We start from the raw sequence: 24,300 nt of genomic DNA on the forward strand, positions 1-24,300 counted from the left end.
GACACGTGTGAAAGCGATTGTAAAAAACTGTTTAACACCCAACGTCGTTTTGCAACCATAGCAACACCCTACTATTTATGGCAGCTGAGCTCGCTATGATTACACTTCCACATGTTGTGGCCTTTGAGTTTAAATATTTCAGGTTGCAAAATGAAACAAAATGATTGCAACTAGCAAAATGTGGAGAATTAAAATAAAAGATGCCGGAGCAACCACGTCAAATTTCAACAGACATTTGAAAACTCTTACGGGAAAGGTAAATCAGTTTACCAGCACCCGAGCTGACACCACCGCTGTTCAATGTTGCGTTAACGTAAGTATAATGTTGGTGTCACCGTTTAATCAGCATAACAGAAGCCCTTTTTTTCTGTTAGCTGCCAAGTTGTAGCGATGTTCGCTTGCATTTCAAATGGTTGATCTTGAAAAGCTATGCAAGCAGGAGAACCACGAACGTAACGTTACAGTAAAGTTCAAACAAACTTCTTTAGGTTGGCTTGAAAAGCCCCGTACATTTTTATTGTCAACGTTGTTCACACAATCAGCTGCGTTCTCAGTAAAACGGCCATGTAATGGGATTTTGATCTGGAGCCTGAGCAAGAGTTGCACTATTCCCTTGTGCAACCCTTGAATGCACTATTCATACATTTGCGTGTTGCGGTATTACGATAAAAAAAAAAAAAAAAAAAGATGATCAAGTAGGCCCTGGTCCTTATCTAGTTCCCCTCGTCTTTCAGCGCACTTATCCCTGGGTCTGCACTTTGCACTTTGTACGTCGCTCTGGATAAGAGCGTTTGCCAAATGTCATTAATGGAATGTAAAAACCTTTCAGTATGGTCAGAGGGTTTTTGCAGTGAATTATGTTTAACTGGAGATTATTCATACAACGCTACATTTAGTCCAGGATTAGGAAATATATTTTATAACAAGACACGGATGGTGCAGAGGGTAGCACTGCCACCTCACAACAAGGAGGTCCTGGGTTCGAATTCCGGTTGGCCGGGGCCTCTCTGTGTGGAGTTTGCATGTTCTCACTGTGTTTGTGTGGGTTTCCTCCCACATTCCAAAGACATGCCCTGTGATGGACTGGCGACCTGTCCATGGTGTATTCCTGCCTTTTGCCTAATGTATGCTGGGATAGGCACCAGCCCCCCTGTGTTATTTTAAGTTCTTAATGCATGTGACAAACCATGTGACCTTGACTCATCTGCTATGCTGGAAATCAACCTGCCCTTATAACTGAATGTATTTTTCTGCCAAAAATAGGCCTATAGTTTTTTAACAGCAGTATTTTCTATAATCCATCAATCCATCCATTATCTGAACCCGCTTATCCTGATCAGGGTCGCGGGGGGGCTGGAGCCTATCCCAGCATACATTGGGCGAAAGGCAGGAATACACCCTGGACAGGTCGCCTCGTCTATCGCAGGGTACACACACCATTCACTCACACACTCATACACTCATACCTACGGGCAATTTAGACTCTCCAATCAGCCTAACGTGCATGTCTTTGGACTGTGGGAGGAAACCGGAGTACCCGGAGGAAACCCACGCAGACACGGGGAGAACATGCAAACTCCACACAGAGAGGCCCCGGCCGACGGGGATTCGAACCCAGGACCTCCTTGCTGTGAGGCGGCAGTGCTACCCACTGCACCATCCGTGCCGCCTCATTTTCTATAATATATAAATTAATTAAATTAATAAATTCAATCATTGGTTATACAAATACTAATTATGCAGGTCACAAATATAGATGATTATCGGGGAAGGACCGGTACTTGGCGCAGGGAGGGCAGAAGTAGCAGGTTAGCTGAAACCAGAGTCAGGTTGTGGTGCTTGAGCTACAGCTCCAGGCCAGAGCCCGGTGCAGGGAGAGGAAAGCAGAAAGAAAACAATGATTAGTGGACAGTAAAAGTGTTGAAATTGGAGAAGAGAACCAGCAGAATAGCATTATGGAACAAGACGCAAGGGACCAGCACAGACATGAGGGCAACCCTAAGGCGATCAACACCAGACCTAGAATTCAAAACTGAGTAGAAATCCACTCAGCATCTGTGGACTATGTGATTGCATGGCATTGGCAACAAATTTGCTGTAAAGAACCCATATTCCCTGGCTATGTGTATTATAAAGGAGTTGTAGGTGATATAAAAACTCTGCTTACTTCTCTCCTCTGTCTGCCTGTCATGGCTTACATCAAATTGTTCATTATATTTATGCGTACAGACTGATTTATTACAACAATTTAACCTGTACACTCTGCTTTGGCTCAGGCCCAGATGTATTCAAACCTTGGTGACGCACCTGCAAATCAGATAACGGTGATCTACGAACCCGGAGTAAGATTAAAAGATGTGTGAACATTCCATTTAGCCGTGCATATATAGTGGATATTGGAGACAAAGGACCGGACCTATGATTGCAAAGTCCTCCAAAATGGCAACTGTATTCAATACAATACCATTTGTTATTTTATTTTGCCATGTAGCTATTTAATTGAATAGTGAATATTTTGGAGTTGGTATCCCATAATTCTAAATACATAGGGTGAAGTCGGGTAAATTGAGTCATCAGTTAAAACGGAGCAGATAAGGTTGGGGCGTCATAACGCTTTAAAATGTAATAGGCAATCACAGAAAATAATCTCTATCTGTAGCCACAATAGTATTTGACATGTAGAAACTGATTTGATTGGTCTCACTTTGCTAAAGATGGCGGGGCAACGTTTAATACGGAGACTTGTGAAGAAAGTGGCATGGCATGCAAAGTTTGAGCTTTCAGTGATAAGGTTGAGATATGAATGGATCGAATGAACGAATGAAGAAAAGTTTTATGATCAGTGTCTCTTTCAGGAAAAAAATATTTTGCTAAAAAAAAGTTTAAAAAATATTCTATGCAGTTTTAGTTACTCCCCCATTTTCACTTAATGTGTTAGATAAAAGGGGCCAGTTCCTTCAGTTAAAATGGCCCAACTTCTGCATTGACTTTCAGCAGATATGTTGATGGTTCCTCTAATTTAAACCTATTCAAATATTATTCAAACGGATATGTACTGTACTGACATAGAACCTTTATAAATAAATGTACACACAAATTCCTCTCCTCACACAGAGGCACACACATGTTCAAAAAATGAGTTTAGTTTTTGAATGTAATTTGTGCGTGTAATTTCATGTATTACATGACATGTAATTTCTCTTGTGTTTTAATGTTATTTCAATATGTTCTATTGTTAAACACCCACAGACCCACCTCCACATCATTCACGCACACAAATCAGACATACGGGTATCCGCATGCATGCATGCATCCACACATACCCACATACATACATATATATATATATATATATATATATATATATATATATATATATATATATATATATATATATATATATGTGGGTATGTGTGGATGCATGCAAGTATAAATTAATATATGAATGTCTTGCTATGACGCCTCGTTCAACTAAATGAAACTAAACTAAATGAAAATGAGATAAAGAATATGAATTGTTCAGAATGACGTTTTTGCTGTCAACGATGAAGAGGACAAAAGGCATAACAAAAACCTAGCGAAGAAGCGTTACAGATGAAATATTGGATTAATTATATCTGAGTGAGAGTTTAAAAATCCCAAAATACCATATTGTGGGAAATCCTGATATTAGAAAATAGATAGCCTAATCTGTGTGAGAGTTTTAAAATAATCATTAGGCTAGATCTTCAGTCGGTTTCAGTTTCCCGGAAATAATGTTCGCAAGGTTTCAAACCTGTTGACAGTTGACTTGTCGCGTTCATATTATCCTGTCTTTCTTTTTGTTTCTTCAATGGCAAACAGAAGAAGACGTCTCAAACTAGTCCTGATAGTTTGTGCAATTGCTATAGGCCTATTTATTTTGATTCGCTCTCCTCCAGAAATGTAAGTAGCCTACGAATATTCACTGATCGACAGACATTTAGTTATTTTGTAGGTAGTATCGCTCGCGAGCTGGCTTTCCGAAATAGGCTATGTTTGCAAGCCATTTCTTTTTTATATTTAAAAAGGCTGTCTTACTCTTTGTGAGTAGTAAAATACAATAAGCGGAGAACACACGCAATGTTTTAAAATTAAGTCAATGTTTCACTAAAATCATTGCTTAAATCATGTAATTCGTTAAAAGATCATTCGCAACAGTAGTCTATAAATATCTGTTTTTTCAAGAGACTTCTAACACTGTTAGCATGTGCAGACCGTCTACATACAATTGTATTTTGTTATTTTATTCGTTGGACTGTGCATGGCGTCTCGTGAGCAAAAAATGTATGGGGCTCAAAACCTTCCTATAAACTATTTGCTCATTGCTCAACTTGTTTTCTGACTAATGAATCGGAAATTAACACGCTGTTTCTTCATATGCTGTTTTCGTGTTAAATGATAAATACAATTTAGAAAATTGTATCCATGATTTGATTTGGCCCTGTACTCCACATGTAGACTTATTTCTTCGCCGATGGATAAAAGGAGATGCGCGTCATACCCACGGTGACATTTGGTGGTGGATCAGTGAGGTTTTGGGACTGTATGAATGCACGAAATTTGAATGCACAAAAAAAATCATCCCAGAAAATAAAGTGTTAACTTTAACATTTAAATAAAAACAAAGTAATAGTCACACTGTGACTAATTTTGTTTCAGTGAAACCCCAACAGAGTCTTTTCCTCGTGAACAGTCGCCGTACTGCAGTAAACTATGTGACCAGATTGTTGCCATGAAGTCATTAAAAGGGTAAGCATTCCACCAGTTTAGATCATGGTATTTCTTCAAAGCCGTGTCTGCAAATCCGGTCCTGGATGATTACTCTATATGCTTGCTTTTCTTCCGACCAGATACATTGGCTTTAATTTTCTGATGGCTCTATAAAGTGTGCTGATTCACTCCTGTACTTGAGCACAATAAGCTCTTTTGTATAGGCTACACTAGCAGGGGGTCTGCGTATTCGCTGAATAAATCATGGTTTCGCAATACCATGACAAAACAATTAGGTTAATGATTAGCGAAATATTAGACTAGATATTAGATTAGATATTAGAATATTAGAAGTTATGCTGGTATTTTATACAGTTTTTCTCATTTGGTATTTTTCTTTTTAGTCGATTTAAATTTTTCAATCCAACGTTAGTTAAGGCGGGGCCGTTTTTTGTTAAGGTACAAATTTAAATATAAACCACTAATTATATTCCCGCTTAACCGAATATCCGTTTTTTCACCTTAAGAATAACCGAATGCACACCCCTAGTCGGACGAGAGATTTAAACGCCGGCTCTCGGTCGTCCAAATAATTTTCCACACGAACGCGTTACCAGTCAGCTAAAGTCACACAAAAGTGCTGTTGTGGTAACCTGCGCCGAGCCTTCGCCGCACCTCACACAGTACTGTCAACAATATTTATGACAAAGACATTGATTTGGCCCTGTACGCCACAGTTAAAGATTTTAAGTCAGACAACGTTTTATACGTATTTCCTCGCAGGACATTCAGATTTAAGGACATCTTACTTTCAACGCATGAATGGTGTATTTATAACACAAAAGTAACCTACACTTGTAACAATATGAAGTACTAGCCGAAGAGATGTGCACTGTGCTTCACTCACGGAACTCTATGACTTCGCTTCATCGTTTTTTTTTTTCTCCCAACATATTTGCACATCACACTGCCATGTCCTGTAGCGCCCTCAAGCTGTATAATAATAATAATAATAATAATAATAATAATAATAATAATAATAAATAAGAATGGTTTTGCATTGACATCATCTGTCTTTTAACAAAATCACTAAAATATCAACAACCAATTTGGACCCAAATTACCAAATCGACTGCTTTATTTGATCAAATAAATCCTGAGTAATAAAAAAACCAGACCCTGAAGTCTGCCAAAACCAAGAATGAGGATCACTGCCTGGCTCCAAGAATCTGCTATTTGTTGGCATGTGTGTGCATGCAGTACTGTAAATCTGGGAACCCTTGCAAAACCCAAACCATTGGAGAAGATCCTAGGGTCTTAGGTCCTAGGGGTCTGCATTAGAAATGCTAGCATAACCTGTTTTTTTCTTGTTGTATCTTGTGTTTGTGATCTACTGTGTGGACTTCTTAAGATGATGATAGAACTTCCAACTGTTGGCAACAATTACTGCTAAAGGTTTGTGCTAGACCACCTTTGTAATCATAGACCTTCCCAGTTTTTGGAGATGTATCGTCCGGCAATAAAGTAGCTCTAACGTACCTCATTCAACAGCTAGAGGCCACTTTCAGCTGCTGGTTACTTGAATCAAGTTTGCCAAATTTGGGTTTATATGAACCTACAAGATGGTAGATCTCCAGAAAAAGGGTTAGGACACACTTAGACCATGTGAGACACATTTCCAATTTGCAAGGACCTTAACCATACTGCTTTTTGGACTAATCTTAATTATTTGATTTTGTGCACAGAATACAAAATTTCACCAAGTTCTTCTTGGAGGTGAAGGAAATAATGCGCTGCCCCTGGACCAGTAACCTCACCCAGCAAATTATTTACAAGTAAGAAAGACTGTATTACACTCCTATTTTGTTATACGGAGAGACACACAGCACAAATTCACATGCATGCACATTACCAGCTCACTGACACATTAATTTAAGCATTATATTTATACTGTATTTCTTAGGCACTCATTTTCATAATTTAACTTCAGTAATCCAATGCATTATAGTTTATATACACCCTGGCAAACTACATTTTTCACAACTCCACACATTTCATGTTACCACACAGTACTGTGCAAAAATTTTAGACAGGTGTTAAAAAATGCTGTAAAGTAAGAATACTTTCAAAAATAGAAATGTTAATGGTTTATTTTTATCAATTAAGAAAATGCAAAGTGAGTGAACAAAAGAAAAATCTAGGTCAAATCAATATTTGGTGTGACCACCCTTTGCCTTCAAACCAGCATCAATTCTTCTAGGTATACTTTCACAAAGTCAGGGATTTTGTAGGCATATAGCCAGGTGTGTGATTAACCAATTATACCAAATAGGAGCTAATGACCATCAATTTAATATGTAGATTGAAACTGAAACTTAAACAGAAACAGCTGTGTAGGAGGGTTAAAACTGGGTGAGGAACAGCCAAACTCTGTTTCCAAGGTGAGGTTGCTGAAGACAGTTTAATGTCAGAAGTCATACACCATGGCAAGACTGAGCACAGAAACAAGACACAAGGTAGTTATACTGCATTAGCAAGGTCTCTCCCAGGCAGAAATTTCAAGGCAGACAGGGGTTTCCAGATGTGCTGCCCAAGCTCTGTTGAAGAAGCACAAATAAACGGGCAAAGTCGAGGAAAGTAGATGCATATATATATATATATATATATATATATATATATTTACATTTACATTTTAGTCATTTGGCAGACGCTTTTAATCCAAAGCGACTTACAAGTGCATAGGTTCTACCACAAGTCAAAGCATCACATCCAGAACTAGAAAAATACACCTGGACTGCTGTTCTAAACATATAGTCGTCATCGTAAGTGCCATTTTTTATTTTATTTTATTTTATTTTTTTTTGGGGGGGGGGGGGGGGGGGGTTAGACAGGGATAGGGGTATCAGAAGGGGGGGGCGGGGTAAATCAGGAGGGGGACTAAGGTAGAGTTTGAAGAGGTGTGTTTTGAGTCTGCGTCGAAATAGGGGGAGGGATTCTGCTGTCCTGACAGTGGTAGGCAAGTCATTCCACCACTGAGGAACCAGAACGGAAAACAGGCGTGAACGTGCAGCTCGACCGCCAGGTGCCCGTAGAGAGGGAATCGTAAGGCGACCAGAGCTGGCAGACCGGAGTGGTCTAGCTGGGGAGTAGGGAGTGATCAGGGATTGTATGTAATGTGGGGCAGTCCCCTTAGCAGCCTGAAATGCCAACACTAGGGCCTTGAATCGGATGCGTGCGGCAATAGGAAGCCAGTGGAGGCCAATGAGAAGCGGGGTGACATGAGCCGACCTGGGCTGACTGGTGATCAAGCGGGCTGCAGCATTCTGGACCAGCTGGAGGGGCTTGATGGCGCACGCTGGGAGACCGGCTAGGAGGGAGTTGCAGTAATCCAGGCGGGAAATGACGAGCGCCTGGCGGCCGCGTTAATATATATATATTTATATAAACTTATTGCAGCAGATGAAATACTCATCATGCTTACTTCCCTTTGCAATCGGAAGATGTCCAACAGTGCCATCTGCTCAGAATTGGCAGAAACCAGGAGGAATAAGGTACATGAAGTGGTCTTCATGGAAGAATTGCGGCCATACGTCTGACGTGGAAACAAGGCTAAGCGACTCAACTATGCACAAAAACACAGGAACTGGGGTGCAGAAAAGTGACAGCAGGTTCTCTGGACTGATGAGTATTAGAAATATTTGGCTGTTGCAGAAGGCAGTTTTTTCGCCGAAGGGCTGAAGAGCGGTACAAGAAGGAGAGTCTGCAGGCAACAGTGAAGCATAGTGGAGGTTCCTTGCAAGTTTGGGGCTGCATTTCTGCAAATGGAGTTGGGGATTTGGTCAGAATTAATGGTCTCCTCAATGCTGAGAAGTACAGGCAGATACTTATCCATGCAATACCATCAGGGAGGCATCTGATTGGCCCCAAATGTATTCTGCAGCAGGACAATGACCCCAAACATACAGCCAATGTCATTAGAACTATCTTGAGCGTAAAGAAGAACAAGAAGTCCTGTAAGTGATGATATGGCCCCCACAGAGCCCTGATCTCAACATCATCAAGTCTGTCTGGGATTACATGAAGTCCGAAGCATTTGAGGCTGCCTAAATCCAGACGTTTGGAACAACCTACCTGCCGAATTCCTTCAAGAACTGTGTGCAAGTATACCTAGAAGAATTAATGCTGATTTGAAGGCAAAGGGTGGTCACACCAAATATTGATTTGATTTAGATTTTTCTTCTGTTCATGCATTTTGTTAATTGAGAAAAATAAACTATTAACATTTCTATTTTTGAAAGCATTCTTATTTTACAGCTTTTTTTCACACGTGCCTAAAACGTTTGCACAGTACTGTACATATCCTGTGTTAAGCAAGTTGGGATCTACTTTATTTCCATAAGAGGTAATTTCCAAATAATTGCTAAGAGACTGATTTATTTCAGCTTTGATTTAATATATCAGATTTCCAGTGGGTCAAACAGTGACTGGCAGGTGTTTCTTGTTGCCTAGATGTCCTGTTAGATTGTTTGGTTAAACAATACATAGGTCAGAATGTCTACTTTTGGTTTTAGCCCTGGGTTTTGCCTGTGAAGCCTGCATTTGTGTTAGAAAAGATAAACCAACATGAAGACCAGAGAGCTGTCTTAGGGAGAAAAGCAAGCCATTTTGAAGCGTAGAAAAGAGGGGAAATCGATTGGGGATAGCTTGTACAACAACTTGGAAAAGAAAGAAACCACTGGTGTACTGAGCAACAGACATCGGACAGGTCAAGGAAAACAAGAGCGGTTGAAGACAGAAACATTGTGAGAGCTGTGAACAAAAGCCCCAAAAAATGAGTCAGTGACATTACACACGATCTCCACAGAGCAGGGGTGAAAGTATCTCAATCAATTGTTCAAAGAAGACTTGGAGAGCAGCAATATAGAGGCTATCCCACAAGCTGGAAACCAGTCATTGGTATTCGGAATCAGAATACGAGATTACAGTTTGCAAAGAAGTACAGAGATGGGCCACAAAAGGTCTGGAACAAAGTTTTATGGACTGATGAGACCAAGATTAACCTCTACCAAAGTGATGGAAAGGCCAAAATGTGGAGAAAGAAGGGATCTGCTCATAATCCAAAACATACAAGCTCATCTGTGAAGCATGGTGGAGGAAGTGTCATGGCTTGGGCTTGCATGGCTGCTCATGATGGTAGCAGCAGAATGAATACAAAAACATTCTGTCTGTCAACTTATGGAGAAAGTTGACAGACTCTCTTCCAATTTGCTCACCTAAAAATTGGGTGGTCTGATACCAAAGGTGCTATGTTCTAAGTAGTTTAACACATCTAGGTGTAAATATCAGGAAATAAAAGCTGAAATTCTGAGCTATTGTCTTGTTTTGTGTGAGTGTGTGTATGAATGGGTGAATGAGAAGCATCAATTGTACAGCACTTTGGATAAAGGCGCTATATAAATGCCAACCATTTACCATGTTCATCTTTTTATCTCAACCCCAAATGTATTCAGTGTATTGCAAAAACAAAGGCCTTGCTGTTCCCATACCTTTTGAAGGGACTGTACACCAAGTTGATGGTCCTTTAAACAGTCTGGATGATTCCAGAAATTCTGGATTGGCAAATTGTCATAATTGCTTATTGTGACTGTACCTGTAGGTGTATTTAAGGGCCTATCTTTAGAGTGCTTTGTTGCCCTTGATACCATGGGGAAATCCAAGCAACTCAACCAAGACCTCAGAAAAAAGATTGTGGACCTCCACAAGTCTGATTTCTCCTCAGTAGCAATTTTCAAACAATTGAAGGTACCTCTAACAATGAACAGACTTTGGTCCAAAAGGTTCAACTGAACCCCAAGAAAACAAAGGAACTGGTGAAGGAGTGGAGGCATCAGGTACCAAAGTAACTACATCTACTAGTCCTTCATCGCCATGGCCTGGAAGGCTGTCACGCAAGGAAGAAGCCTCTACACCAAGACCAGTCTAAAAAAGCCAGACTGAAATTTGCAGGTGCTTAGGGAGTGTTCTCTGGTCAGATTAAACATGTTACTGTTTGGCCATAATCATTAGCACTATATATGGAGGAAGAATGGTGAGGCTTTTAATCTGAAGAACACCATCCCAACTGTGAAGCATGGGGGTGACAGCATCGTATTCTACCCCCAATACGTGTTGCAATACTGAATACCCAATGCTGGTGCACTTCAGAAAAGAGATGGCGTCATGAGGAAACCTATAATTATCTAGAAATTCAACACCTCAAGACATCAGCCAGAAAGTTAAAACTTGGCTTCTAGGTGTGTGTAAACCTTTGGCCTCAACTGAATGTAGGTAGCATAGGATCTTTTGAACATATACAGTATATTTATATGTATATATATATTTATATTTAAAATTTGATTGGGGCTGGTAGATAACTGGTAGATAAGCATGGAGATGAGAAGGGGAGTGACATGGCTGAGCCTGGGTGACACTGTGAGCGCTGTAATGAAAGAGTGGATGAATGAAGGAACAAACAGGTGGGAGAACTGCAGCATCAAAGTAAAGCTTTAGGTGGTGGTTTTCCATCCAAGCTCATCTTGTAGGCAAGCTGAGATGTGGCATCTGAACTCTGTATCTCTTTTAGGACGGATCTGCACACTCACTGTAATTCTAGTATGCTGTTCATAACACGGGAGAACACAAAGTTGGGACAACGTTTAACCTATGAGGTGGAAAGGAAAGCTACCAAGTTGGTGGACAAAATCCTGTACGACATGCTGCCTGAGGTGAGACCTTGAAGTTTTTTCTATGAAATATACACCCAGTGAGCACTTTTTTTCGACTTAAGTCTTCTGCTACTGTAGCCTATCCACTTAGAGGTTAGACGCGTTGTGTGTTCAGAGATGCTCTTCTGCATACCACTGTTGTAATGTATGGTTATTTGCGTTACTGTCACATTCAGCTTTGTCTGTCTGTACTGTCAGCTTTGACCAGTCTGGCCATTCTCCTTGGACCGCTCTCATTAAGGCGTTTCTACCTGTTTCTGCTGCTTTTTCCCGCAGCATTGTCAGCAAACAATAGAGACTGTTTCCCACAGGAAATTCTTCAGGCTAGTCTGGGCAGGGAAACAAAAAACACATTTTTGTTTGTCTGAAGGAGGCAACGTGCAAAAGTCTTGGTTTCCCAAGTGCATGAGAAAACAATTATCTTACGAGACGTGTCCAGCAGGGAAATTGTGTGCACTAACTTAGCAATGAATGAGAAACTCTGCTCGGTCATCCACAAGTCAGCTCCACAGGCCCACAATCTCAGTCAAAAGAGATGTTATGTCGTTGAAGGATTTTAGAATTACAGACACGGTGGCAAGATGTCCTGTCCATCTCTATTCCAGAAGGTGTTTGAGATGCACACCCTTATAGTGCACAGCAACTGTGGGCAGTGTATGTATGGTATCTCACAACCTAGTGTCTCTTACAGTAGCTTCTGGTCGCCCCTGTGCTTCCCAGACATCAGAGAAGCCCCATCAAATACCTGGCTTAGAATCTTTGATGTGTCCAGTCCAACTTCATATAACTATGCCAGAGTGGTGTCTGTTAATGTCCGTGCATCACCTTTGTCAGCTTTCGGTATGGTTAACAAGCGTTCTGTGACCTCATATGCCTCATTTACAAATCAAATGACAATTGATATATTATTTGATACCAGTGGGGTCACGGGTTCCATCTGCTTTTAATGTGTAATAGGAGTTGCCTACTTCCTCCACTATAGCCTCAGTCACCACACTGCTGAGTGTACTTATGAGTTTATTTTGTTCGTCGTGACAGGTGTAAGTGGCGTTCCGAGGAATTGGCTTCACCACGGCAGCCAATTCAGGGTCCTTTTTAATCGTGTAGTCCAGTAGAGAGAGAAAAATCCCACTTCCCCCCTCTGACATGCTGTCAAAGGCCTCTATCTTCCCTCGTAAAGGCAACTGGTTTTCCACCAGAAATCCAAGAACATCTATAAGAGAGTATAGGCGACTATCAAAAACAAAACTTAGTCGCCGAGAGGCTAAGGTGGGGAAACGTACACCTGCCGGACGCGCTGGCTGTCAATGACTCACTGCTGCGACGTACTGCATTTTGTTGATTTATTGGACATAAAACAAACATTGAAAACGGCATCACAGAACAGCGACTCGAGTACAGCGGTGTTAAAAGCGGTCAGCAAAAAGTAAGACTTCCCCCTGGCTCACCCCCTCTCCATTCATTCATGCTTTTACAAATCCCGCCAGGTGAACAGCTGAAATCCCTTGCTACTGCTGACGTAACCACCAAACCCACGTGACCCAAATCCCCGTATGTGACCAACAATAAATAACGGACAATAACACAAATAACAAACTATACCTGGCACCTACAGAGAGGAAACATAATACCTGTTCTTTCGTATTTGGTCTGCGTTAACAAGTGTTGTAATCTCCGTTCCAGTATTGACACTCCTCTCTCGCTCCTTCCACAATGTATAGCAAGAGAGATGCTCCTTTGAAGATTAATTTTTATAAAATCCCCAATCTCCCTCCACAGCATTTTTCCAGTTATGGAAGCCAACAGTCAAAAATATGTCCAGTGTCCGGGTGGAGTTAGTAAAATGCAGACAGCAATAACAAAATACGCCATCGACCTTGACACTGTATTACATTACATTACATTACGTGGCATTTAGCAGACGTACAACAAAGTATTCAAGCCAGTCTCGGTTGTGATACCAAGTGGAGACAAATGAACGCCTCCTACCACTGAAAATGCGGGCAGGGTACTGTGGTAAATCAATTTGGTTGGGCTGGTCAATTCCATGGTCATCTATGGGTTATTTTCCACAGCTAATGTTGGCCTTTTTAGGCCCATCACCGCTGGCATGGCTGGTGTATTGGCATGGCTGCTCACCGAAGGCGGCTCTTGCTGTTCAGATGTGGCACCGGTGGGCCCATCATTTGCTCCCTCTTCAAGTTCTGGAGCTCGAGGACACCGAGAAGAGAGAGCATTGTGTAGCCATTTTCTTATATCCATTTTCTTTATCTTTAAGTGTAGTGCGATAATCACACAAACGTACGCTTGCTCTCAACAGTATTAAGGCCGTCTGACTTGGTCAGTGCCCGCACTTATTTTGATGTGATAGGTCAAGTACTACACCAATGAGCACACAATTCCTGAAATTTGACGTAACGTAAATATGACCGACAAGGGTGTGTTCTTATTTGATTTTATTTATTTATTTTCCGGCTTTTTTTCTTTGTATTTCATTTTACAAAGCATTTAGCCCGTGAATGCCCCCCCATGACTCCGACACTGCTCTACCCCGATGTGTGCCTGTGGTGTTGCCTTAGATTTCTGTGTCATGATGACGTGACAGCCTTCAGTCAGGCAATTAATTTTAATTCAGTATTCAACACTGTTCTGTAGCGTGAATGTTTTTACAGGTACATCATGTCATATATTATATTCATATTCATAATACGATTAATTGCTACACAATGCATAGTTTGTTTTCTAAAAAATAGCATTTTTGACTGGAGTGGTCTCATCAAAGTTCTGTCTTCCATTTAAATTAACACAAGAGTGGGTTAGAATTCTTCAACAGAGATGTGACTGATTGTTATCAAATTATAGGAGGTGTTTGGTGGAGTTTTGGCTGTAGTTTTACCGTGGCTGCAGTTTTACTGTGGTGATTACATGAAAGAGGGCAACTATCTTTTCACAGGGTGGATATTGTCTAATGATCTGAAACCATTCAGTATGACAACTATGCAATAATAGAGGAAATCAGGTCGGGGTCAGACACTTTTTCACGGCACTGTAAACAACATGGGAAAATAGCAACTGAGTTGATCTAAAACTAGTAAGGACACTTGCGTTTTGGTCACCGCTACTTTGTGGCGAGTGTTAGAGAGAGCTGTAAAAGCTTGAAGTTTGTAAAAAAAAATAATAATTAAAAAAATGCATATCATCCATCCGTCCATTATCTTAACACGCTTATCCTGAACAGGATCACAGGGGGGCTGGAGCGTATCCCAGCATACATTGGGCGAAAGGCAGGAATACACCCTGGACAGGTCGCCAGTCCATTGCAGGGCACACACACCATTCACTCACACACTCATACCTACGGGCAATTTAGACTCTCCAATCGGCCTAATCTGCATGTCTTTGGATTGTTGTCTCTTTCGTCATTAGACTGCTCCCTGGGGGACCTCACGTCAGTTCGGGCGCTGTGCAGTGGTGGGGAACGGAGGGATTCTCAAGAATAGCAGCTGTGGGGAGAAGATTAACACAGCTGATTTTGTCATCAGGTATGAAATGTCTCAGTGGATTTACCTCATACTTCTTTCACACAAATGTAAAAAAAAAAAAGAGATTTTACCATCTGCAGATGATGATGATGATGATGATGATGAAGTACTCTGTTTCATGGGAAAATGCTTGTTTATATTGGCATCAATTTTCTAAATCAATTGTGTACACGTGGATAAGCAGTTAAGCAGTTTGATGTGTGGATACTTACCTTTTAAACCTGCGGCACTCAACATGTGGCCCAGGCCGCATACTGCCCACATTTAATATACAGTGGGCTCAAGAATTATTGGCACCCTTGATAAATATGTTAAAGAAATACTGTAGGTATTGATATAAACCTTATTTTGTAAAGTAGTGTGCTTTATTAATGATTCAATGGATCTACCCATCTTCAAAGGATCAACCCCAAAAAACAGGTTTCACAATGTTTTGCACCCCTGGTTTAATACTAATATGCAAACACCCCTCGCAAAGACTGCCTTGAGTTTTTTCATATAATTTGTGATAAGACATTTCAGAACACATTTGGAGAGATTTTTGACCATTTGTCCATGCAGGATTTGGTCCAACACAGGTTTTTGATGGGAGTTACATCTAGAGACTGAGATAGAAATTGCACAACATGGATATTATTTTCACTTAACCATTTCTGTGTGGATTTTGATGAGTGTTTGGAATCATTGTCAATCTTCCTTTGACCAATTCTCAGCTTCCTAGCAGAGACAAACAATGTCCTGGTACTACTGAATTCATGATGCCATTGATCTTAAATAGTGCCCCTGGACCACTGGCAGCACCCTGGGATGGGTGTCACAGGGTCTGCACTCGCTTGGTTTTCCTCCTACCTCTCTGGTCGCTCCTACCAGGTGACTTGGAAGGGCTCAGTCTCTGACCCTCACCCCCTACAAACTTCATATTGCTTGTGAGCAATTGTAGGCCATTTAAATAGGCGTGTCAGAGTGACGCTAGCGTCGCTCCTTCCCAGTTTGTGATGTTATGTTTCACCCCATCCCAGTCTGCTCTCTCCCTCGAAGACCCCCCCCCGTCGGAACCCCTCGAACCTCAGCTGACCCCTTGATAGGACTTTGCTGTCACAGGGGGACTATGGAACTGCCAGTCTGCCACTCGGAAGGCTGACTTCATCCCTGCGTATGCCTCCCTCCAGTCCCTACAATTCCTTGCCCTCACTGAGACCTGGATCACACCTGACAACACCGCCACTCCTGCTGCCCTCTCATCCTCCTTCTCCTTCTCGCACACTCCCCGGCCTTCTGGCCGTGGCGGTGGTACTGGTCTTTTAATTTCCCCCTCGTGGAAATTCTCTGTTCTCCCCCTCTCTGACCTGTCCATATCCACTTTTGAATTCCATTCTGTTGCAGTATCCTACCCTACTAACCTTTTCCTAGACACCCTTCTCAGCTCCTTCCCTGAGGATGGCACCCCACTGATTCTCCTTGGAGACTTCAACATCCACCTAGAAGCCTCCCAGGCTGCTGCCTTCCTACCGCTAATCCACTCCTTCGGCCTCTCCCTGCAACACTCTCCTCCAACCCACAAGGCGGGCAATGTCCTAGACCTTGTCTTTGTGAGGAACTGCTCATGCTCCGATTTCACGGTTACCCCTCTGCACACATCTGATCACCACTTCATCTCATTCTCCCTCCCTCTTCCTCCCCATCCTCCTCCCCCTCCTCCCACCCACACTTCCTCAGCCCGCCGTAACCTCCGCTCCCTCTCACCCTCTTCCTTCGCCAGCACCGTCATCGCCTCACTCCCCCCTCTTGAATCCTTCTTCAAACTCCCCACTAACTCTGCATCTGCCACCCTCCTTTCATCTCTCTCCTCGGCCTTTGACTCTCTCTGTCCGCCTGTCTCAAAGCCACCTCACACATCCCCTCCCAGTCCTTGGATATCTGACACCCTCCGTACCTCCAGGGCCAGCCTCCGTGCAGCGGAGAGGAAGTGGGGGAAATCCAGAGACGCTTCAGACCTCACGACTTACCAGTCTCTCCTGGCGGCATTCTCTTCCGCTGTCACTGCCGCCAAAGCGAAATGCTTTCAAACACAAATTCAGAACCCGGTTCTAACCCCCGGAAACTTTTCTCTATTTTATCCTCTCTCCTCAATGCACCGCCTCCTCCTCCTCAGTCCTCCTTTGCTGCTGATGACTTTGCTGATTTCTTCGATGAGAAGGTCACAGTCATCCGTAGATCTTTTACAACCACCGCCCCCCTCACTGTGCCCTTCCCCCCCTCTAGGCCCATCCCTTCCTTTTCCACTTTCTCCCCCCTTACAGACTCTGATGTTTCTCAACTCCTGCACTGCCACCGCCCTACAACCTGTGCCCTTGACCCTATCCCCTCTTCTCTTCTCCAAACTATCACACCTGATATTCTCCCATTTGTCACCTCCCTTGTCAACTCCTCTCTGTCTTCCGGCTGTTTTCCGGCATCCTCCAAGAGGGCCCACATCACTCCGCTGATAAAAAAGCCTACTCTGGATCCCTCCATCATCCAGAACTACCGCTCGGTATCTCTTCTTCCTTTCCTTTCTAAAACTATAGAACGAGCCGCTTCTACTCAACTTTCTTCTTTCTTTTCTAACAACAACCTGCTAGACCCCCATCAGTCTGGCTTGAGATCGGGCCACTCGACAGAGACTGCGCTCCTCTCCGTCAGTGAGTCACTCCATGCCGCACGAGCAGCCTCCCTCTCCTCTGTCCTCATTCTTCTAGATCTCTCTGCTGCCTTCGACACTGTGGATCACTCCATCCTCCTGTCTGCCCTGTCAGCAACGGGCATCTGTGGCACAGCCCTGGACTGGATTGAGTCCTACCTCTCTGGTCGCTCCTTCCAGGTTGCCTGGGCTGGTTCGGTATCGACACCTCGGCCCCTCGCCACAGGAGTTCCCCAGGGCTCAGTCCTAGGCCCGCTTCTTTTTTCTCTTTACACTCGCTCCCTTGGCCCTGTGATCACTGCACATGGGCTATCCTACCACTGCTACGCGGACGATACCCAACTCTTCGTCTCGTTCCCGCCGTCTGATACGCAGGTTTCAGCCCGTATCTCTGCTTGCCTGAGGGACATCCAGAGCTGGATGGACAACCACCATCTAAAGCCCAACCCAGGCAAGACTGAAATGATATTCATCCCTGCTAAAACCTCTCCCCATCTGGATCTCTCCATTTCCCTCGGGGATACCACACTCACGCCGTCACCCAGTGCAAGGAACCTCGGCGTGGTGATGGACAGCAGACTGTCCCTCTCCGAGAACATTGTGGCAGTGACCCGGTCATGCAGGTTCTTCCTATACAACATACGGAGAATCCGCCCCTTTCTCACCCCCTACTCGACCCAGCTCCTGGTCCAAGCGATGGTTCTGTCCCGCCTGGACTACTGCAATTCCCTCTTGGCTGGCCTCCCAGCGTCTGCCATCAGACCCCTCCAACTCATCCAGAATGCAGCAGCTCGTCTGGTCTTCAACCTTCCCAAATACTCACACGTCACCCCCCTGCTTACTTCCCTCCACTGGCTGCCTGTCATGGCTCGCATCAAATTCAAAACATTGGTGCTAGCCTTCCAAGCAGTTAAAGGGCCTTCCCCAGCTTATCTACAAAAAATCATCAGACCCTACACCCCTGCCAGACCTCTTCGTTCAGCCTCCACAGGCCGCTTGGCACCTCCCCCTCTCCGAACCTCCACATCACGCTCACGACTACTGTCTGTTCTGGCTCCACGGTGGTGGAACGAACTCCCCGTTGAGGTCAGAACTGTAGAATCTCTCCCCGCTTTCAAGCACAAGCTGAAGACACACCTCTTCAAGCAGCACCTCTCCCCATCCCTCCCTACCTCCCTGTGAACCTTAATTGTTGTCTCTGTGACTTGCTTTGTGTATCGGTATTTTTAGTTGGCTAGGTAAGCAGTGTTTGGATAGTTAACTTTGGTCACTTTTGCTCTGTTTGTTTGTTTCTTTGTTCTCAATAAAAAAATTTTGTCTCTTGGTTCTGTTATCTCTTCACATGGCTTTTCTTATCACTCTTACGCTGATGACACCCAACTCTTTATTTCCTTCCCCCCCGACACCCAAGTCACCACACAGATCTCTGCCTGCTTGGCTGATATCTCTGCGTGGATGACTTCCCACCACCTGAAGCTCAACCTTGCCAAAACTGAGCTTCTCTACATCCCTGCTAAGTCCTCTCCGTCAATCGACCTCTCACTGAATGTTGAGGACTTTGTAGTTTCCTCCTCCCGTACGGCAAAGAATCTTGGGGTGACTCTTGACAATTGCCTCACCCTGGCTCCACAAGTATCCTCCACTGCCAGAACATGCAGGTTCTTTCTGTATAATATACGCCGTATCCGTCATCTCCTGACGGAGAAAGCCACCCATCTCCTAGTCCAGGCGCTCGTCATTTCCCGCCTGGATTACTGAAACTCCTTCCTAGCCGGTCTCCCAGCGTATGCCATCAAGCCCCTCCAGCTGATCCAGAATGCTGCAGCCCGCCTGATCACCAGTCAGCCCAGGTCGGCTCATGTCACCCCGCTTCTCATTGGCCTCCACTGGCTTCCTATTGCCGCACGCATCCGATTCAAGGCCCTAGTGTTGGCATTTCAGGCTGCTAACGGGACTGCCCCACCGTACATACAATCCTTGTTCACTCCCTACTCCCCAGCGAGACCACTCCGGTCTGCCAAAACATAAACTCATGACTCAAAACATACCTTTTCAAACTCTACCTTAGTCCTCCCTCCTGATTTCCCCCGCCCCCCTTTCTGATATCCCTATCCTCCTTGTCTAACAAAAAAACAAAAAAAGAAATTTGCACTTATGATGACTATATGTATAGAACAGCATTCCATGTGTATTTTCCTAGTTATGGATGTGATGCTTTGACTTGTGGAAGAACCTATGCACTTGTAAGTCGCTTTGGATTAAAAGCGTCTGCCAAATGAAACAAAAACAAAAAAAACAAAAAAAATTCTCTCATACTAAATAGGCAATGACTTTGCATTTTCTTTTCAGACTTAACTTCCCTCCAATGAACTACAGCTCTGATGTTGGTGTCAAGTCCAGCCTGGTCACAATCAATCCTTCCCAGGTTACTGGGAGGTAACAAGATTTAAATTATTTGAGAGGCAATTGTGTGCATGTTACTTAGCAGAAAAAAGGAGCTCCCAGGAGCTCCACTTTTGATCAACTGTGTACATGAGGCTTCAACCCCTTCCCTCTGCCCTGAGTTTGGAGACTTAATCCCCGTCCCTCCTCGGGTTCAAGCCCATTCTATGATGAAACCTGCAGGCCTAGATGCATCAGCATGCCCCTCTGAATTTTAATTTAGTATAGTTTAATGGTCGAACATTCTTTGGCTACTGCAATGTAGACCAATCAGGAACAGCTCCCGATCAGGGGGAGAGAGACCCTCTCTTTCTAAACTGGTAGCTGGTGCCAAATTTCAACAATTGTAGCTCCCATAAATTGGTAATTTATACATAGATATAATTTATAGTTTAATAATTATGTCTTTGGAAAACCCCAAAATGATCAAATACGCCATACACTGTGCTGCAACTTCAGCCTTAGACCTGGGTTGAGCAGCCTTGTGGCAAAAGATATAATGGCAGAAAATTGCAATAAGCTACACAATGATGAAGGGGTGGGGTTAGGCGGAGGGTACTTGTTTCCTTTAATACATATATATATATATATATATATATATATATAGATATATTACGTAATTTTTATTTATGTATTATCTTTGGTGTATGATTTTGCACTAATAAGTATTGAGGATTCTTGTCTTTGTGAAATAATAACCAGTATTAATAATAACTGGTATTCTCTCTCTCTTTCTCTCGCTCTCTCTCCAGCTTCATGGGCCTGTGTAATTCACGAAAACCTTTTGTGGACAAAGCAGCTGCATATGGAAATGCCTACTTGGCCATTTCTCCATTCTCTTATGTAATCAGCACTGACCTTTCCTTCCGTGTCTTCTACACCATGAAGGAAATGAGACCCCAACAAGGGGTATTGTACATACACCCAGACTATTTATTAATGCTGAGTCGCTACTGGCGGAAAAATGGACAAACAGGCTTGCGCCTCTCCTCTGGGTTCATGCTGGTGAGTGTGGCCCTGGAGCTTTGTGAGAAGGTGGACATCTATGGTTTCTGGCCCTTTCCTATGGACCTGTCTCAGCAGCCAGTGTCCAATCACTACTATGACAATGTTGCAGCCAAACAAGGGGTGCACCAAATGTCTGAAGAATTCTTGAAGCTGCTACACATGCACAGCCAGGGAGTGCTACAGCTGCACGTTGGGAAGTGTCAGTGATGCCATTATGCAGTAGAAAAGGGTCTTGGGGACTGCCAGTCAATATAAAAATGAACTATTTTAAGCCAATATAATTGGAGTATCACAAATCTGACCACAAGGTTGCTCAGAGTTGTTTTGGTTACTGCAAGAGCCTGCCCCCCTCATCTGTGAAACATGGTGGCAGGAGTGTTTGAACATGTATGGCTGCGATAGGTGCTGGGTCACTTGCTTTCTGTCACGTTTTATGCTTGTCAGTTTAGCAAACTTATGTCCCGATTTATGTTTGTTTCATGTTATGTGGTTCCGTTCATTGATTAGCATACACTTTTTCGTGTCTTTCCGCAAACCTTGCATTCATGCTTTCTCACTCACGCTTCCCTAATTGTTTCAATTTCCCTGGTCTTCTTACTAATCTACTAACTTTAGATCAGAATTTGGTAATACTAACATTCTAACCATGTGTTCATGTTTACCTTACGTTTCTTGTGAATGTCATTTACTAATTTATTAAGGCTAGGGCAGGATAAGTTTATTACAATGATCACTAATTATCTTGTTAACCTGTCAATCCTCCACACCTGATTTCCATTTGCATGCTGCTCTCAAGCTAATTGTCTGCACCTGTCTACACCTGCATATAAGATCAGTTCCTTCAGTGTCTTTGTGAAATTGTTGCCTCCTGTTTTTCAGTGTGCTTTTGAGTGCGTTTCCGAGCCATTGTCTACCCGTTAAGAGCCAAGCCTGTTTTCTGGTTTTTTCTTCTGTTTTGTTGACCACTTGCCTGCCTGTGCCACAAACTTTTGCCTGTTGTCTTTTGCCCCGTGGAGCAGACTTCGGTCTTGACTCCTGCGTCATCATTGACCCCGAGCCTGCCTACCGTCCGTCTGCACTACTGCCCTGCTGACGGCTTTCCTGGTTACTGGACTTTTTGTCTGGTGTACCGATTACGAGACTGCCTTCTCCCTCAGTACTGTACTTTGGTTTTGGCTGGATTTCACGCATATGAACTTCGACTACGCTCACTGGACATTCCCTGAATAGCCCTGACGGGACTTTATTACATCTCCATTGTCTGAGTCGTGCATTTTGGATCCAACCCCCCTTGCACCCGCCTCACTTTCATTGATAATTATTGATAATGCTCCATTGATAATGCTTATAGCAGGTACAGAGTAAATTCTGATGTGAATATGAAAAAAAAACTGTCTATGCCTGTTTCATAAATCTGATGGTAGTTGTTAGTTTGCTTCCGATCACCAATACATTTGCACATGGATTTCCGAAAATATCGATGAATGAGCCCCAGTGATCCCAAACATGCACCAGTGCTCTCCTCTTAACCCTTTCCACTTTGGCCCCCTACAAGGCAATTTGCACCTATTTTGTACTGGTCCTATAAAAGTGTCAATATCTCAAAAATGATTTACAGCACATGCATGGTTGAAGACTTAAAGGTACAATAGGTAAGATGTTTGTGTTAACATTGTTACAAGACCATTGTAAATCCCTTACTATCATTGAAAAAGGCTCACTGACATGTTGACTCACCCTCTGCCTGTGTTTATAGTCCTTAAATTCAAGCAATGTTCCTCAACTGTCTGTCACCTGAATATGACACATTATACCTTGCAGGGTAGGAAACCCTGTAAAAGAGGATTGCCATGTTTGAAATTAGTTTGGTGCTGAAATGACCTAGCAATGCATTTATGCAAGGAGTTCAAAACGACATTTGCTTTGGTATAGTCCCGGGGTATACAACATACGGAGAATCCGCCCCTTTCTCACCCCCTACTCGACCCAGCTCCTGGTCCAAGCGATGGTTCTGTCCCGCCTGGACTACTGCAATTCCCTCTTGGCTGGCCTCCCAGCGTCTGCCATCAGACCCCTCCAACTCATCCAGAATGCAGCAGCTCGTCTGGTCTTCAACCTTCCCAAATACTCACACGTCACCCCCCTGCTTACTTCCCTCCACTGGCTGCCTGTCATGGCTCGCATCAAATTCAAAACATTGGTGCTAGCCTTCCAAGCAGTTAAAGGGCCTTCCCCTGCTTATCTGCAAAAAATCATCAGACCCTACACCCCTGCCAGACCTCTTCGTTCAGCCTCCACAGGCCGCTTGGCGCCTCCCCCTCTCAGAACCTCCACCTCACACTCACAACTACTATCTGTTCTGGCTCCACGGTGGTGGAACGAACTCCCTGTTGAGGTCAGAACTGTAGAATCTCTCCCCGCTTTCAAGCACAAACTGAAGACACACCTCTTCAAGCAGCACCTCTCTCCATCCCTCCCTACCTCCCTGTGAACCTTAATTGTTGTCTCTGTGACTTGCTTTGTGTATCGGTATTTTTAGTTGGCTAGGTAAGCAGTGTTTGGATAGTTTTGCTCTGTTTGTTTGTTTGTTCAAAAAAAAAAAAAAAAAAATGGCCCTTGTCCTTATCTTTGTTGTACAGGTAGCAGTTGAAATTGTACTTCCCTCTAGGGTCTTTCAGCGAACTTATCCCTGGTTATGGGTATGCACTTTGTTGTACGTCGCTCTGGATAAGAGCGTCTGTCAAATGCCAATAATGTAATGTAATGTAATGTAAAAAAAAATAGATTTTTCTTGAAAATGTCAACAGTTGACATATGGCGTACATTGTGAAGGTGTACACAGGCTCTTAGTCCTGGCACTTTTGCTCTCTGGATTACTGCAACTACCTCCTGGCTGCTTAGTCTAATCAATTGTACATAACTGTACGATAAGAGCATCTGCCAAATGCCGTGTAATGAAATATTTTCCCTATATACATGCACATTTCAATGCAAGTATGACTACTTTTGAATAGATGGTAACAAGGCTGCAAACTAAAAACTAAAAAATAAACAGAATAAACTTTCTGCTAAAATCAGAATGATCTGTCTTACGTATTTGAAGCATATGGTTTAATTTGTCTGTCAAAATGCA

The 24,300-nt window shown here is 43.2% G+C and overlaps 1 protein-coding gene across 1 annotated transcript; it reads left to right on the top strand.

Moving 5' to 3' along the window:
* The first annotated feature begins 3,789 nt into the window (after positions 1–3,789).
* Positions 3,790–21,374, top strand: LOC133123418 (alpha-2,8-sialyltransferase 8E-like). The gene is made up of 7 exons (XM_061233883.1): positions 3,790–3,924; positions 4,681–4,770; positions 6,477–6,566; positions 11,354–11,495; positions 14,922–15,037; positions 20,067–20,153; positions 20,912–21,374. The coding sequence occupies exons 1-7, from the start codon at positions 3,833–3,835 to the stop codon at positions 21,372–21,374; spliced, it is 1,080 nt and encodes a 359-aa protein (XP_061089867.1). The 5' UTR covers positions 3,790–3,832.
* Positions 21,375–24,300: the final 2,926 nt, after the last annotated feature.

This window comes from Conger conger, chromosome 3, assembly GCF_963514075.1.
Source record: "Conger conger chromosome 3, fConCon1.1, whole genome shotgun sequence".
NCBI classification, from domain to species: domain Eukaryota; kingdom Metazoa; phylum Chordata; class Actinopteri; order Anguilliformes; family Congridae; genus Conger; species Conger conger.

What these genes read in the sequence shown, in the direction of transcription:
- LOC133123418 (XM_061233883.1), top strand. Translation starts at nt 3,833, where the DNA reads ATGGCAAACAGAAGAAGACGTCTCAAACTAGTCCTGATAGTTTGTGCA. An exon ending in TGTACGACATGCTGCCTGAG is followed by an intron (nt 11,496 to 14,921) that starts GTGAGACCTTGA and finishes TTTCGTCATTAG; the next exon opens with ACTGCTCCCTGGGGGACCTC. An exon ending in CCTTCCCAGGTTACTGGGAG is followed by an intron (nt 20,154 to 20,911) that starts GTAACAAGATTT and finishes CTCTCTCTCCAG; the next exon opens with CTTCATGGGCCTGTGTAATT.